A 13,476-nucleotide genomic window follows, 5' to 3' on the forward strand; every position below is an offset into this window, starting at 1 on the left:
ATTTTCTTAAAAGTGTTTTTCTTAATTTTTAAGAAAAAATATTTATATAAAGATATTTATCATTAAAACATTAGAATAAACAACAAGTCAATTTTTATCACAAAGGAGCTGCTCAAATTGTGGTTTAATTGCCAATCAGCATAATGACCTGCAAAGTTGCCGGCATCGTCAGGTGCCTCCCCTATCCCCGCCCCCCCGAGCCCGAGTAGATGCGGCTGCTGGGGCAGAAGTCAGGAAGCCCCATCACGAAGGACACTTGTTCATTCCATTCTAGCAAGAAACACGTTTATAAACACCAGTGTGATAAACCAAAAGCATTTTTCTAATCCTCCCTCAACCCGGGGGGGAAAACAAAATAAGACTTCTTTAATTCTAATACTGTTTATTTAGGAGGCAGGTGTTATTATAGAGTATTTATGTATGCTTATTAGTGGGGACAGGAGTAAACACAGGGGATTCCTTTATCAATTCTACCACTGGAATAAGAATAGGTCTCAAACTCAGCTGACCCTCACCCTGGAGACTGTGTTCTCCGTCTAAGAGCAAGGATAAGGGATGAAGAAAAGGTAGGCTGAAGTGGATACTGCCTTACATGAACTAGAACTCGACCACGCAGGGTCTCCGAAGTTCCATCAGTAATCCTATCCATTAATTAGCCTTTTCGTTAGAGTTACTCAAAGAAAAATCTACAAGTATCCCAGACTTTCAACACCTTGGGAGACTCTGGTTGATAGAAACAAAATAACAGAGCCAGCTGAGATGGCTGTATACGTGCTGAGTGTGTGTGCTACTATCCAATACAAGCATATTTTTATGCAGAATTTTTTTTTTTTTTTAAAGTCAAGTGTTAGATCACATAGCTGTGGCTTAAAAACCTCAAGTGACTTCTCATGGCAACTGGAATGCAATCTAGCTGCCTGGCTTGCAAGATTGCCCCGTCTCATTTCATTTTCTCCCCAGTGCTCACTGTGCTCAAGTCATGCTGGTAGGTTTTCCATTCCTCAAGTGAGCCAAGTTCATTCAGGTCAAGAGCCTTTGCGTGCACCCTTCCATCTGCTCCAAACACCACCCCTCCAGTTCTTCTACATGGGGGAGAGGTCTCCTTCGTAAATCCAGGGGTTGACTCAAATATCACTTGCTCAGGGAAGCCCCCTGGGACCTCCCCAGCCAAAGCATCGCCCCAAAGGCATCCCCAGTCCCATCAGTCAGTTTACTGTCTTCACAGCACTTAGCACTATCTGAACTCACCCTGCTCATTTTTTGGTCTACTGTGTTTCTCTCCTCCCTAAAATGTCAGCTCCTGAAAGCAGACAATATTTGCCCTTGCTCAGGGCTGGGTCTCCAGAACCTAGAATATGGTCAGGCAAAGAGTATGCACTCAATAACTATGTGCCAAAATGAATGAATGACTATTAAGATTTTCATAGACAGTAAATTTCAAAAGGAATGTGCATTTCACAACCTCCTAAAAGTTAAGAATTAAAAAACAGCAAAAAGAGATAAAGTAGAATGGATGGTGGTTGCTAGGGGCTGGGGGTAGGGGGATGGGGAGTTAGTGTTTAATGGGTATGGAGTTTGTTTCACAAGATAGAGTTCTAGAGGTTGGTTACACAGCAATGTGAATGTACTCAACACTCTACCAAGCTGTATACTTAGAAATGGTTAAGGTGGTAAATTTCTGAATATGGGTGCTTTACATTTTTTTAATGGCAAAATAGCATCTATATTATCACTTCTTGATATCATTTTTAAAAAGGTGAAAACTCACAGTACTAAAAACCAAAGGCTGAAGGATGAGCTAAGACCAGACTCGGGAGGAATCCTCATAAATAATAAGGCGGATGGGGCTGAACTAAGAAAACCAACCCAAGGTTCAAGACACCAGAATCTGCCATGAGAAAGATAGAAAGAGACTTCTTATACCTGTCCTGCTGACCAATTCCTTCTCAGCAATTGCAAGTTGGATTCAGATCTTAAGTACTGAGCAGCTGTCTTATCAATACAGGAATACTACTTTTTCAAAAAAAAAAAATTATGCAAGTAGTCAATTTCCTCTAGAGTAATTAGGAAAACTTAAGAAGCACTAAGGAAAAAATGAGATCTGCTTGCCTAGGCGATTGGGACAAATTTCCCTTCATTACTTCTACACCTCAACTCTGTCCCTCCCTCCCCTCCATACTACCATCATTCAGAGATGATAACCCAGGAGACAATGGGGCAGGAAGTAGAGTCCCACAGGCAGTAACACAGGGCATTCAGGAATAGACACAAGCCAGCACAGGAAGAGAGAAGGTAGCAATGCATGCTGGGGAATGTAGTCTTCTATATACTCTATGGATTCAGCATTATCAAAGAACCAGTGAGAGAGGACCAGAGAGAAGCCCATCCTAGGCCAATCCAGGTGCTCTAATAAATGATCACTTAGTTTGGAAGTCTGGCTAGGCCTGCCTCATTTGAGGATGAAGGAGGAAAATTCTAACAGAGTAAATGAGATAGGGGCACCTGGGTGGCTCAGTCAGTTAAGCGGCTGCCTTCAGCTCAGGTCATAATCCCAGGGTCCTGGGATCAAGCCCCATGTCTGGCTCCCTGCTCAGCGGGGAGCCTGCTTTTCCTTCCCCCCCACCCCCGACCCCCCCCCCCCCGCTTGTGCTCTCTCCGCTGGCTCTCTCTCTCTCAAATAAATAAATACAATGAAATTAAATTAAAAAACAGAAAAAATGTTTTTTCTCATTATCTCTAATGAGATAAATTATATAGAGCTTGGGAAAAGAAATGGAATCCTCAGCAAAGCTTAGAGGAAGAATCCATCTCTGACATTTCTAATGTAAGGCCTTTGGCTCAGGTCATGATCTCAGGGCCGTGAGGTTGAGCCCCTTGTTGGCCACCATGCTGAGCGTGGAGCCTGCTTAAGATGCTCTCTCCCTCCCCAGCAGAGGGAGAGGGAGAGAGCATCTTAAGCAGAATACACAACAGAGATCCAAGAGACCCTGATAGACAGAGATCAGGTCAATGGAACAGAAACAACAAATAATGGCAGAAGAAACAGCCTGAGCAGAAGAGAGAGCTTGGGTGCCGCTGGTACAGTCTACCACTTTCCAGCAAAGACAACGGGGAAAAGACACATCTAGACACAGCTTGGAAATCTTTTTTTTTTTTTTTTTTGGCTTTTCATTGCTGGAATTTCAAACTCATATGAAAGTGGAGTATAATGTATGCCTAGCTCATGAAGTTTGGCAATATTTTTGAATAATAAAAATCAAGAGAATATTTTCCCAATCATTTAAGGCAGAAAAGTTAGACTTGCCTTAAAGGAAAACAAACTAGTTTTGAATTTTGCTACAACACTAGATGTCAGAAGGTGAACAGGTGAAGAGAGGAATGCAAACAAAAGTCTACAGATTTGGGGGCGGGGTAAGGGGCCAGGGGATAATGCTCTCTGCAGCCAAATGATCTTTCCTCTGCTAAGAAGCTCTTTTGAGGTAGCAAGGACTACTGTATGCAACTTACATGTGTTAACTCATCTAATCCTAAAAATGACCCATGAGGTAGGTCTTACTATTATGCCCATTTGTTAGATAAAGAAATAGAGGCGCAAATAGCCAGTAAGTGGTAGAATCAAGATTAAAACCGAAACAGCCTGGTTCTAGCGCCCAGATTCTTAAACTTTACACACTGTATGCTTTCCTGGAGCACTGTAGAGACTCAGAAAAGCTTCCACCCTCTGGGGGAAAAAACTACTTGAGGACATGTGCCGACATATGAAGAAAAGAAGCAGAATCAGGAACCCAAGGCTGAAAAAGTTGTGTATTAAAAGGACTGAACCCCATTAAACACAGAGCCGAGCAGAGCTGGGGTGTCAAGGGAAGTAAGAAGGATACTCCCCTCGGGTGTAAATTTTAAAGTGGTACCAACAAGACACTCAGTAATCAGGATAAATGACATTTTCACACAATATTTTTAAAACCAAAATTAATGGAAAGTCTTGCAAGACTCAGTGTCTCTGGCCTTGCTGTGCTGAATCCTGTCTTAATTTAAAATTTTGATATTTTATTCATCCTGGATTATTTCTGCATTAATTTTGGTTCAGAAACATGTCATTAAAGCATCATTCATCTTAATTATTTGGCACCCCTAAATGTGTGCTCAGGGTGAGTGCCTCATATACCTCACCCCAGTCCCAGGCCTGGTAGTAAACTGAAATAATTTTTCTAAACATGGTTACATGACTGAGTATAAAATCAAAATTATTTTAAAGAGATTTAATCATTATCACATTAAGTATTAAATTAATATTAAAATTTTAACAATAGCCCCCATATTATATTATCAAAAATAGGGAAGCCTATCAGAGAAACAGGAAATTAAAGTATGCTGAGTTTTCATCACTAAAGGAGAGAGTCAAAAAGAAGTGTCATTCTTGACTTTGATGATTAGAAAAATACAGGTTAAGTTTATGTTTATCGCAGCATTATTTACAATAGCCAAATTATGGAAGCAGCCCAAGTGCCCGTCCATAGATGAATGGATAAAGACAACACACACACACACACACACACACACACACACACACACGAATATTACTTAGCCATAAAAAGGAATGAGATCTTACCACTTGCAACAACATGGATGGAGCTAGAGAGTATAATGCTAATTAAAATAAGTCAGTCAGAGAAAGACAAATACTATATGATTTCACCCATATGTGGAATTTAAAAAAACAAAACAAAGAAAAAAAAAGAGAAAATATAGGTTAAAGAATGCTTATGAAAAACATAATGTCGGGGCACCCAGGTGGCTAGGTCAGTTAAGCATCTGACTCTTGGTTTTGTCTCAGGTCATGATCTCAGGGTCATGGGATCGAGCCCCATGTTGGGCTCTGTGCTCAGCACGGAGTCTATTTGTCCCTCTCCCTCTCCTCATTCCCCAGCTCATAAGCACGTTCTCTCTAAAATAAATAAATAAGTAAAATCTTAAGGAAACAAAAACAAAAACAGGGGCCCCTGGGTGGCTTAGTTGGTTAAGCATCTGCCTTCGGTTCAGGTCATAATCATGGGGTCCTGAGACTGAGCCCCACCTCGGGCTTCCTGCTCAGTGGGGAGCCTGCTTCTTCCTCTCCTCCCCGCTCATGCTCTCTCTTGCTATCTCTGTCACTATCTCTCTCTCTCTCAAATAAATAAATTTTAAAAATTAAAAACTAAAAAAAAAAAGTAACTGTTACTAGAATTTATATACATATTGTTCCCGAAACACTAAAGATGATGAGTCAAGGAAGTACAACCTATGTAGCAAAATAAAGAGAAAACAAGAAAAGCCACATGGAGGGGCGCCTGGGTGGCTCAGTTGGTTAAGCGACTGCCTTCGGCTCAGGTCATGATCCTGGAGTCCCGGGATCGAGTCCCACATCAGGCTTCCTGCTCAGCAGGGAGTCTACTTCTCCCTCTGACCCTCTTCCCTCTCGTGCTCTCTATCTCTCATTTTCTCTCTCAAATAAATAAATAAAATCTTTAAAAAAATTAAAAAAAAAAAGAAAAGCCACATGGAAGCAGGAAAACAAAAAGCATAAAGGATTACCCTACCAGGAAAACAAACACCAGTTTAAATAAACAAATGGACTACGTTACTCTATTGAAAGGCAGACTCTCAAGACTGTGTCCTAAAACAAACTCAAGTCTAGACCATACTTCCTTAATTCTAAGACACACCCATTTCCCAAACGCTCCGGAACAAGTTTATCCTACAGTCAGTATCGTGTCAGATTTCATCTGCAGCTTTTTCCTTCTCAGGAGCACTGAGGATAATGGTGTGTTTTACTACTATGGCACCTGACCGTTGAGAAAATATGCCGCACCTATAGAAAGTGACTCAAGTAGGAAGATGGTCAAAAGCAGGTTCTCCAGTAGGAAGGAGGTCTCAAGTAGGAAGAAGGTCGAAAACAGACCGAGACATACCAAGGGAAGGACAACTAGGAACAGACATTACTATGTGGCTGCTGACAAACTGTCAACTCAAGTAGCTGGAGATCCACTGGCTTTCTTTCCGTCTGGGAACACCCTGACGCTCATGAGCAGGGAGACCATGGGAGATGACAGAACAGAAGAGAACAGGAAGGCGGAGAGTGGTCCACCGAATGGCAAATCCAGTCCTTAAAAGAGGCTTTTTACACACACCTGCAACCCCTCACATGACACACCATAGTCGATAGGACAACACAGGGAGGAAGGAAAGCAACTGTATATGGTTTAGTTCCCTGAACCAACTAGAAGCAGAAAGAAAGCAACAGAAGTTTTAACTGTGGGCAGTAAGGCTGGACTGTGGAACTGCTTTCATCTGTCCTTGGCCTTAGCTTCAGGCTTGCTTGGAGTGCTGAGGGCTGCAGGCTCCATGCCGGGGCTAAGAGGCCTCTGACAGCACCCAACCCTCTTCCTGCAACACAGTGACTTCATGCATCCGATGCTCAGTAAATCTAAGTCTTCCAAGACAGAGAAAGATGGATATCTACAAACCTGAAGACAACAGAAGGCACATTTACAATGGAAAGCTATGATGTTAGTATCCAACTGCTTTCTTTAGGGAGAATGTGCCACTCAAAATCTCCCTTTGGATAGCTCTAACAACAACAAAATCCACCCACCTGAAATATTCTACAATGCTAGTTTTTCTTTTTTTCTCCAATATGCTGTTTACTGGAGGAATCATCACGTTTCCATCTTGGCTTTTAACCACAAAATGAGGGAAGGTGACTCGTGTGGGGCACATCCTCACCAGAAGCAGAAGGTGTCCGGAAAGAAGGTGTAAGAGACAGAGACAACAAAGTGGAAAGAGAGGAACACTGGCAGTCTGAGGACATCTCTGGAAAAAAGAGAAGCACAGCAGAAGGAAGAAGGCCACCCAGCCAGAGAGGCCACGAAGGCCTTATGAGAGGCTCACTTATTTACCCTTTATGCCAAACCCCCAAACGGAAAGGCCAATGCAACTGGCTTCTAACTGACAAGCCCCACAAACCTTACAAGAGAATGAAAAAGTTATTGGAAGGATAAGTTAAGAAAAGCACATTAAACTCTGCTCTGGTTCTCCCCTCTTCGATGACACATCTCTTGATCTCTTGTCCTGATTTATGTCCAAGGGCACGTGGGTCACCTGCTGCAATTCCCCAAGGCTCTGCTGTCACTTGCTCAGGCAGTTCTGACTTCAGCATTTTTTCCCAGCATGCCTTGCACCGACCACACTGTCAGCATCCAGCTCTTACCTGGCACTAGAATGTATCTGTCTGGTTACAGGTGTCTGCTCTGACTCCTGAACCATGCTCCCCAGATCAAGACCTGCAAGCAAGGAATTAACCAGAAGCAATGCCAACAACAGAATACTCTGCACCCCAAACCACTCCAAAGGTCCAGTTTCTCTCCCACACTGGCAACTCACCCAAAGCCCAGACCCCCAAGTAGTTCAGCTTTTTCCAACTGTGAGTGAAGTCCTACCCACCTTTCCAAGTAGAGACAGAGGCACGTATCTAGACTGAGGAGAACGGATACCTGCCCACCTGCCCCCATCCATCATTTGCCCCCACCAAGCTATTCAAGTAGATTTAGTAGTTCCCAGGAACAGAACTACAGGAGTCGTGGCCAAAAGGGCAAGTTATGTGATTAATCTGAATTACAAACTTCTCCATAAATGGAAATTAAATGAAACGTTTCAGGCTACTATATCTTAGAGATAAGATCAGAGACAGGTCTAGGAGTCCAAAACGCATAAATGGTGGGCAGACGAATACTGAAGCATTTTTGGATTTCAGGTCAGTCGCTCGTGTGCTTGAGATGAAATGAGCATTAAGGAGCAACATTTACAGACAAAGGCTCCAAAGCCAACTGGTTCCCCAGAAGATATGATGAAATGCTATGGAAGATGAAATGCTATATGCCCACAAATTAATTTCTGATTCAGAAAATTTCTTTCAGAAGAAATACAACAATGGGAGGGTCAGAAAGCAAAGAGGAATCAAGAACAATGTGTGTGGATATTTAGTATTCTGTGAGCAATCTGTGCCTCCCTGCCCATCGAACATTTAAAGGAAACTCTGATGGAGTTTCGCTGTAATGAGATTTTCATTTCCATCAACCCAGGATGGCACTCCTTAGATATAAGCATTATGATTTTATACGTGGGAGTCAGGCTGCTGTAACTACTGTCAAGTTCAAGAGCCCTGAGATTCTAAACAAAGATATTTTGTGCTGACACTCCCCAGGTTGCCACATTTTCTTCTTCCATTAGCTTGAAATTCTGGAATTCCATTTTAACTGCAAGCAAGTATGATGTTTTGGATGCAGGAAGTAATTCAATGCTTCCCCCAATGTGTGCCAGAGATTAAAAAGAACCTGCACAGTGTTTTAAAACTTAAGGGGCTGGGGGAGGAGTGTGGGGGGATGGGTTAGCCTGGTGATGGGTATTGAGGAGGGCACGTTCTGCATGGAGCACTGGGTGTTATGAACAAACAATGAATCATGGAACAGTACACCAAAACAAATTATGTAATATATGGTGATTAACATAACAATAAAAAATTAAAAAAAAGAAAAAGAAAACTTAAGGGGCTGTTATATGAAATTTTTAGGAGAGTTAAAAGAAGAAAACAAAATGACCTTTGTGATGCTTCATGCACCTTCTATCCTCCGACCTTCAGCCAAGTTCCTTGATAAAAAATGGTTAAAAGGAGGGGAGGGAATGGGGAGTGGGTGAAGGGGATGAAGAGGTACAAACTTCCAGTTATAAAATAAGTAAGTCACAGGGATGAAAGGCACAGCCTGGGGAATACAGTCAATAATATTGTAATACACTTAGGGGCAGTCGGTTGAGCTTCCAACTCTTGGTTTTGGCTCAGGTCACGATCTCAGGGTCATGAGATCAAGCCCTGCAACGAGCTCAGCACTCAGCACAGAGTCTGCTTGAGATTCTCTCTCTCTCTCTCTCTCTCCCTCTGCCTCTCCTGCTCATGCTCTCTGTTGCTCTTTCTCAAATAAGTAAATCTTTTTAAAAAATAATATTATAATACACTTACTGTGGTGAGCATTTTGTAATGTATATATATATATAATGTATATATAATATATATAATATATATAATGTATATATAATATAATTTGTAATGTGTATATATATATAATGAATCACTATGTTGGACCCCTGAAACTAATTTATTATAGGTTAACTATACTTCAGTGAAAAATAAAAATGACCAAAGAAGTGGCAAACTATAGCGATTCATAAGTTTGCTGTCACTGGATGAGTATGTTTTTAATATGAATATGGTAAATATAGTATAAAAACAACAACAAAAATGGCTAAAAGCAAGGGAGGAAGGACAGTCAAATGGGGCAGGGGTGTAGGAAGGGGCAGGGGAGACGCAGGAGGTAACGCTGTACATGCAATTTCAGGGATATTGCTTGGTCCTCCCAGATAACTTCCATTTCAACCTGTCATCACATCTGAAATTCTACCTGGAGCTCTGTCCTTCCAAGCTCTTAAAAACACCATTTTTCCCCAATGAAAATCAGGAAAAAAATTAGAAAGTTGCTAGAAACCAGCCCTGAAGAAAGATGCCAGGGATTCATTTTAGGAATAACAAAATGGTTCAAGTGTATATTTACCAGTGAAACATTCCTGAATGCACCCATTAGGTTGCAGAGGCTGGAAGTTACGATATTCCGTGGGAGAGATCACAGACGCCTTGAACAGCCCCCCAGTGTAACTCAGAATCTGTGCCCCAGCCCCAACGGGGTCATTGAGACTCAGTCCAGATCTGAAAATATCAAGGAGTCCCATGGGGGGCTGCAACATTAGAGTTTCATTTTTCAAGCTGAGAAGGAAGAGGAAAGATAGAAAAGCAGTTTTGGGCACCTTCACTTTGTGCCTGAACACACACACACACACACACGCACGCACGCACGCACGCTGGATCCCACACCAGAACTTTTGTTATGAAGGACATTGAGAGAGTAATTGGCAAAATTTAGTGAGAACTACAGATTAGGGAATAGGATTGTATTCATGTTCATTTACTGATTTTGACCACTAGGCTGTCATTATATAGGAGACATTATATAAAGGACATTATATATAGTGTCCTTTTTCTTTTTAAGGAAATATATACTGAAGCATATAAGAATAAAGATAGAGCATGTCTGCAATTTACTCTGAGGTGGTTAGAAAATTATAATATGCTTGGGGAGAGAGAGAGAGAGAGAGAGAGAGAGAGAGAGAGAAGGGAGATGATGAAGCAAATGTCATAAAATGTTACCACTGGGGTAATTTGGAGATGGAGATATGGGAATTTTTCATAGTATTCTTGTAACTCTTCTGGAAGTCTGAAATTCTTAAAATAAGGAGAAAAGTAAAGAAAAGAAATACCTGCCAGTGAGACAGTTGTGATGTGAGCAAGACAGCGTCATTGCCCCCATGAAGGGCTCCCAGAGCCGACTGGTGGTCTGTTCTGGATTAAGAAGGAACCCCAGGCAGAGGAAGGCATCCACCACACCAGGAAGCACCCGTCTCTGGCCTCAGCTCGGCTAATTGGCTGGGTGGCCTTGGGCGAGAGTCATTTACCCACTATGAGCTTCAGCATCTCATCTGAATGATGGGCGTAATATTATCTAGTCTGTGAAGATTTCAGAAAAGGTGTAGCAAAGGCCAAACTCTGGCAGGATCGGAGCTCAGTAAATGAGGGTGGGTAGGACAGAAAGAAACTTCTCTGGAAAACCAACATCCCTCTTAAACTCAGTGCAACAGAGGGCAAAGAGGACTTGAGAAAAGCATGAAATACAGACCATCACTCATAAGCTAACTTTGCTTTTATCATCTAAGTTGTCTCGTTTCCTCAGTAAGTGAACCCCGGGCAACAAAGCACAAGGAGGCTTCTGTTGGTCTCTTCATTCTAATCCTTTGTCATTATACACGACACGGCCAACCTCAAGCTAAGTTCACCTTCATCGCTGAATTTAATCTTCTCTAATATCTTTGTATCTGCTTATTGATTAAGTCCTCCTCCAAAAGGATTGAGGCATCTTCACGGAGTGTATTATTATCTCTAGCTTCTTGATAAAGAGCTAGAAATACTCCTGGTATGTATTGGAGAGAAAGGCTCACATAGGTCTAGGAGGAAGCATGCAGGAGCGTGCTCCCTGAGCCATGCGAGCAGGGCCGAGCACAGGAAGCAATGTGGGTATCCTTCACCACAGTGTGAGGTACATCATGGCGGACGCACATCAAGGCACAGTTAGAAAAATGGACGGCATGGCAATGTATCTCAGAAACACAGCATAGAGTGCCAAGTCACAAGTGGAATGAGATACAGAACAAGATGCCAGCAAGCCTGAAAGGAGTTCCAACGTATTCATGTAAACACATCAGTTAAATCTTTCGTGGGATGTTATAGTTCTAATTAGTCAAAGAAAAAGATATCCCAAACTGGGTAGAGAAGGAGGGAGGGACAAATGGAGAAACAGGTGGAATAAATGGAGAGACAGGTGGAAGGTGGATATGGCGGATTTAAAGGAGGAAGGCCACGGGGGATATGCACACAGACACACAGACACGCACCCCAGATACTCATGGGCAAACCCGCCCACCGGGCGGTCTTACCTGAGGCCCCTGGCTTGTGGCTGGGCTGGCCCACCTGCTGCACACTCTGCTGCAACAAGTGGAGGCACTCCCCGAGGCAGCTGAGGGTCGCAGCGGAGGTAGCTTTCAGGAGGAGCAGATCCTGGTCCAAGGCAGTGAGGGGACCAGAACCCGGCAGAGACTCGATGGCGTGCACGAGGTTCTTCTGCTGTCCTTCCACTTGGTTCATCATCTACAAAATGGGAAGACAGCAAGGGGGTGAGAGAGGGCAGTCCTCCATTCAGTAGGCTGGGGAGCAGCTCTGACACCCGGGGGGCCCGACAAGAGAGGAAAGTGGGGAGAGGAAGCATTACCCCCAGACTACGGGTGGCGTGAGAGTCCGCTCAGAGGGTGTTCGGTACACGTCAGCGCTTTGACAGTGCAGGCCTGGGTGAAATCTAAGTAAATCTCTCCAGAGGCACACAGGTGCAGCTCTGATCGCAAGAGCATTTTAGAACCCCCTGAGTGAAAAGGGCCCGTTAGGGCCATCTGCATCTATCATTTTACTGATCTCCTGAAGGCAAGTCAATGATATATATGTTAAAGGTAGAAGTCTTTGGGACTGTCATTAAGGTTCTTTCACTCCGAAAGGTTATCGGAGACAGTGGAAGAACCGTGGCTTGGCCTCAGAGCAAGGCTGATTCCCTGCTTTTCCTCCAGCTCCAATGCGTAGCTCCTTGGCAGTCTCTTTGAAGCTCAAGAAACAGAAGTGAAATTTCAGGCTGGCATTTGCATGAGTGAGATTACAGTGAAGCCAGCCATGAACCATTCCATTCCACCCTAAAAATGCTAAATCGGATGTGACTTTAACACCATGTGAGATGCCAGGAGGAAGAGAAAACCCAGAAACTCTAGAGCCAGCCCTACACCACAGCTGAAGCTCTGATGGCCCCAAAGAACCATATTTTGTGTCCCGGACTCAATCCATAAGCTGCAGATAAGCCACAGTCTACTTGCATCTTGGAATTGACAAATCAAGGAGAGAAGAAATCAAGAACTAGAAAAGAACTTGACTGTAGCTTGTGAGTTTGATCTCCCTCGTGTTCCACAACTTTCTAAACAAGATCATGCACATAAAGTGCATGCCCAGCAAACAGTCATTCCTCTTTGGGATGGAGGGGAGGAGGCCAAGCAACCCGCCGAGGTCCCAGGGCTGCTCAGCATCAGAGGCTGCAGCCAACTCTTGGTTTCTAGACTCTGGTCCACTGTTCTTTCAGCTGCCCACACGAAAGCCATCCTTAATTTAAGGCCATAACTCTGGCTTTGTCACTGTCTTCCCCAGAAGATCCTTGTTATCCTCAAGATGTCACCAGGTAGGAAGAAGCAATAATTCTGTAGGGACCCCTGGACTTGGGCCACAAAACTCATTACATGCTCAGCCTTATTTTTCTATTTCTCTTTGAAAACAGATACCTGCTGTTTTCTATCATTCTGTGTAGTCATTAGCTTAAAAAAAAAAAAAAAAAAGCTCATCCACTGCAATCCTACTTATCAAAATAGGTGCCGTTACTTCAAAAAGGAATTTTTTAAAATCACTGTTAAGCCTATTGCACCAACATGGCTTGGAGCTGTCACCTCAATGTGCACATCGATCCTATGGCCATGCAAATTATTTTTTGCAGATTATAAAGGTTATACCTGGCTCTTCTGGCTCCTAAAAAAGTACTTGGGGGCACAACAGGGGCTCAATGAGTATTCATTTCTGCCTTCAGATCTTTGCTTAAAAGTCATCTTCTCAGCAAAGCTTCCTGAGCTACATTAATTAAAACTGTATTTCCGGGGGCGGCTGGCTGGCTTGGTCGGTAGAGCGTGTGACTCTTGATCTCAGGG

At 43.1% G+C, this 13,476-nt stretch overlaps 1 protein-coding gene across 2 annotated transcripts in view; it reads right to left on the reverse strand.

Moving 5' to 3' along the window:
* OSBPL10 (oxysterol binding protein like 10) overlaps positions 1-13,476 on the reverse strand; it is a 308,560-nt gene that overhangs the window by 60,314 nt on the left and 234,770 nt on the right. For both annotated transcript variants that reach the window (XM_088026469.1, XM_028107049.2), the window contains one exon: positions 11,629-11,839. In XM_088026469.1, coding sequence (XP_087882595.1) covers positions 11,629-11,839 — 211 coding nt within the window. The remainder of the gene's footprint in view (positions 1-11,628; positions 11,840-13,476) is intronic.

This window comes from Eumetopias jubatus, unplaced genomic scaffold, assembly GCF_037043125.1.
Source record: "Eumetopias jubatus isolate StellerSeaLion01/CBP00866 unplaced genomic scaffold, mEumJub1_p1.0 scaffold_1, whole genome shotgun sequence".
NCBI classification, from domain to species: domain Eukaryota; kingdom Metazoa; phylum Chordata; class Mammalia; order Carnivora; family Otariidae; genus Eumetopias; species Eumetopias jubatus.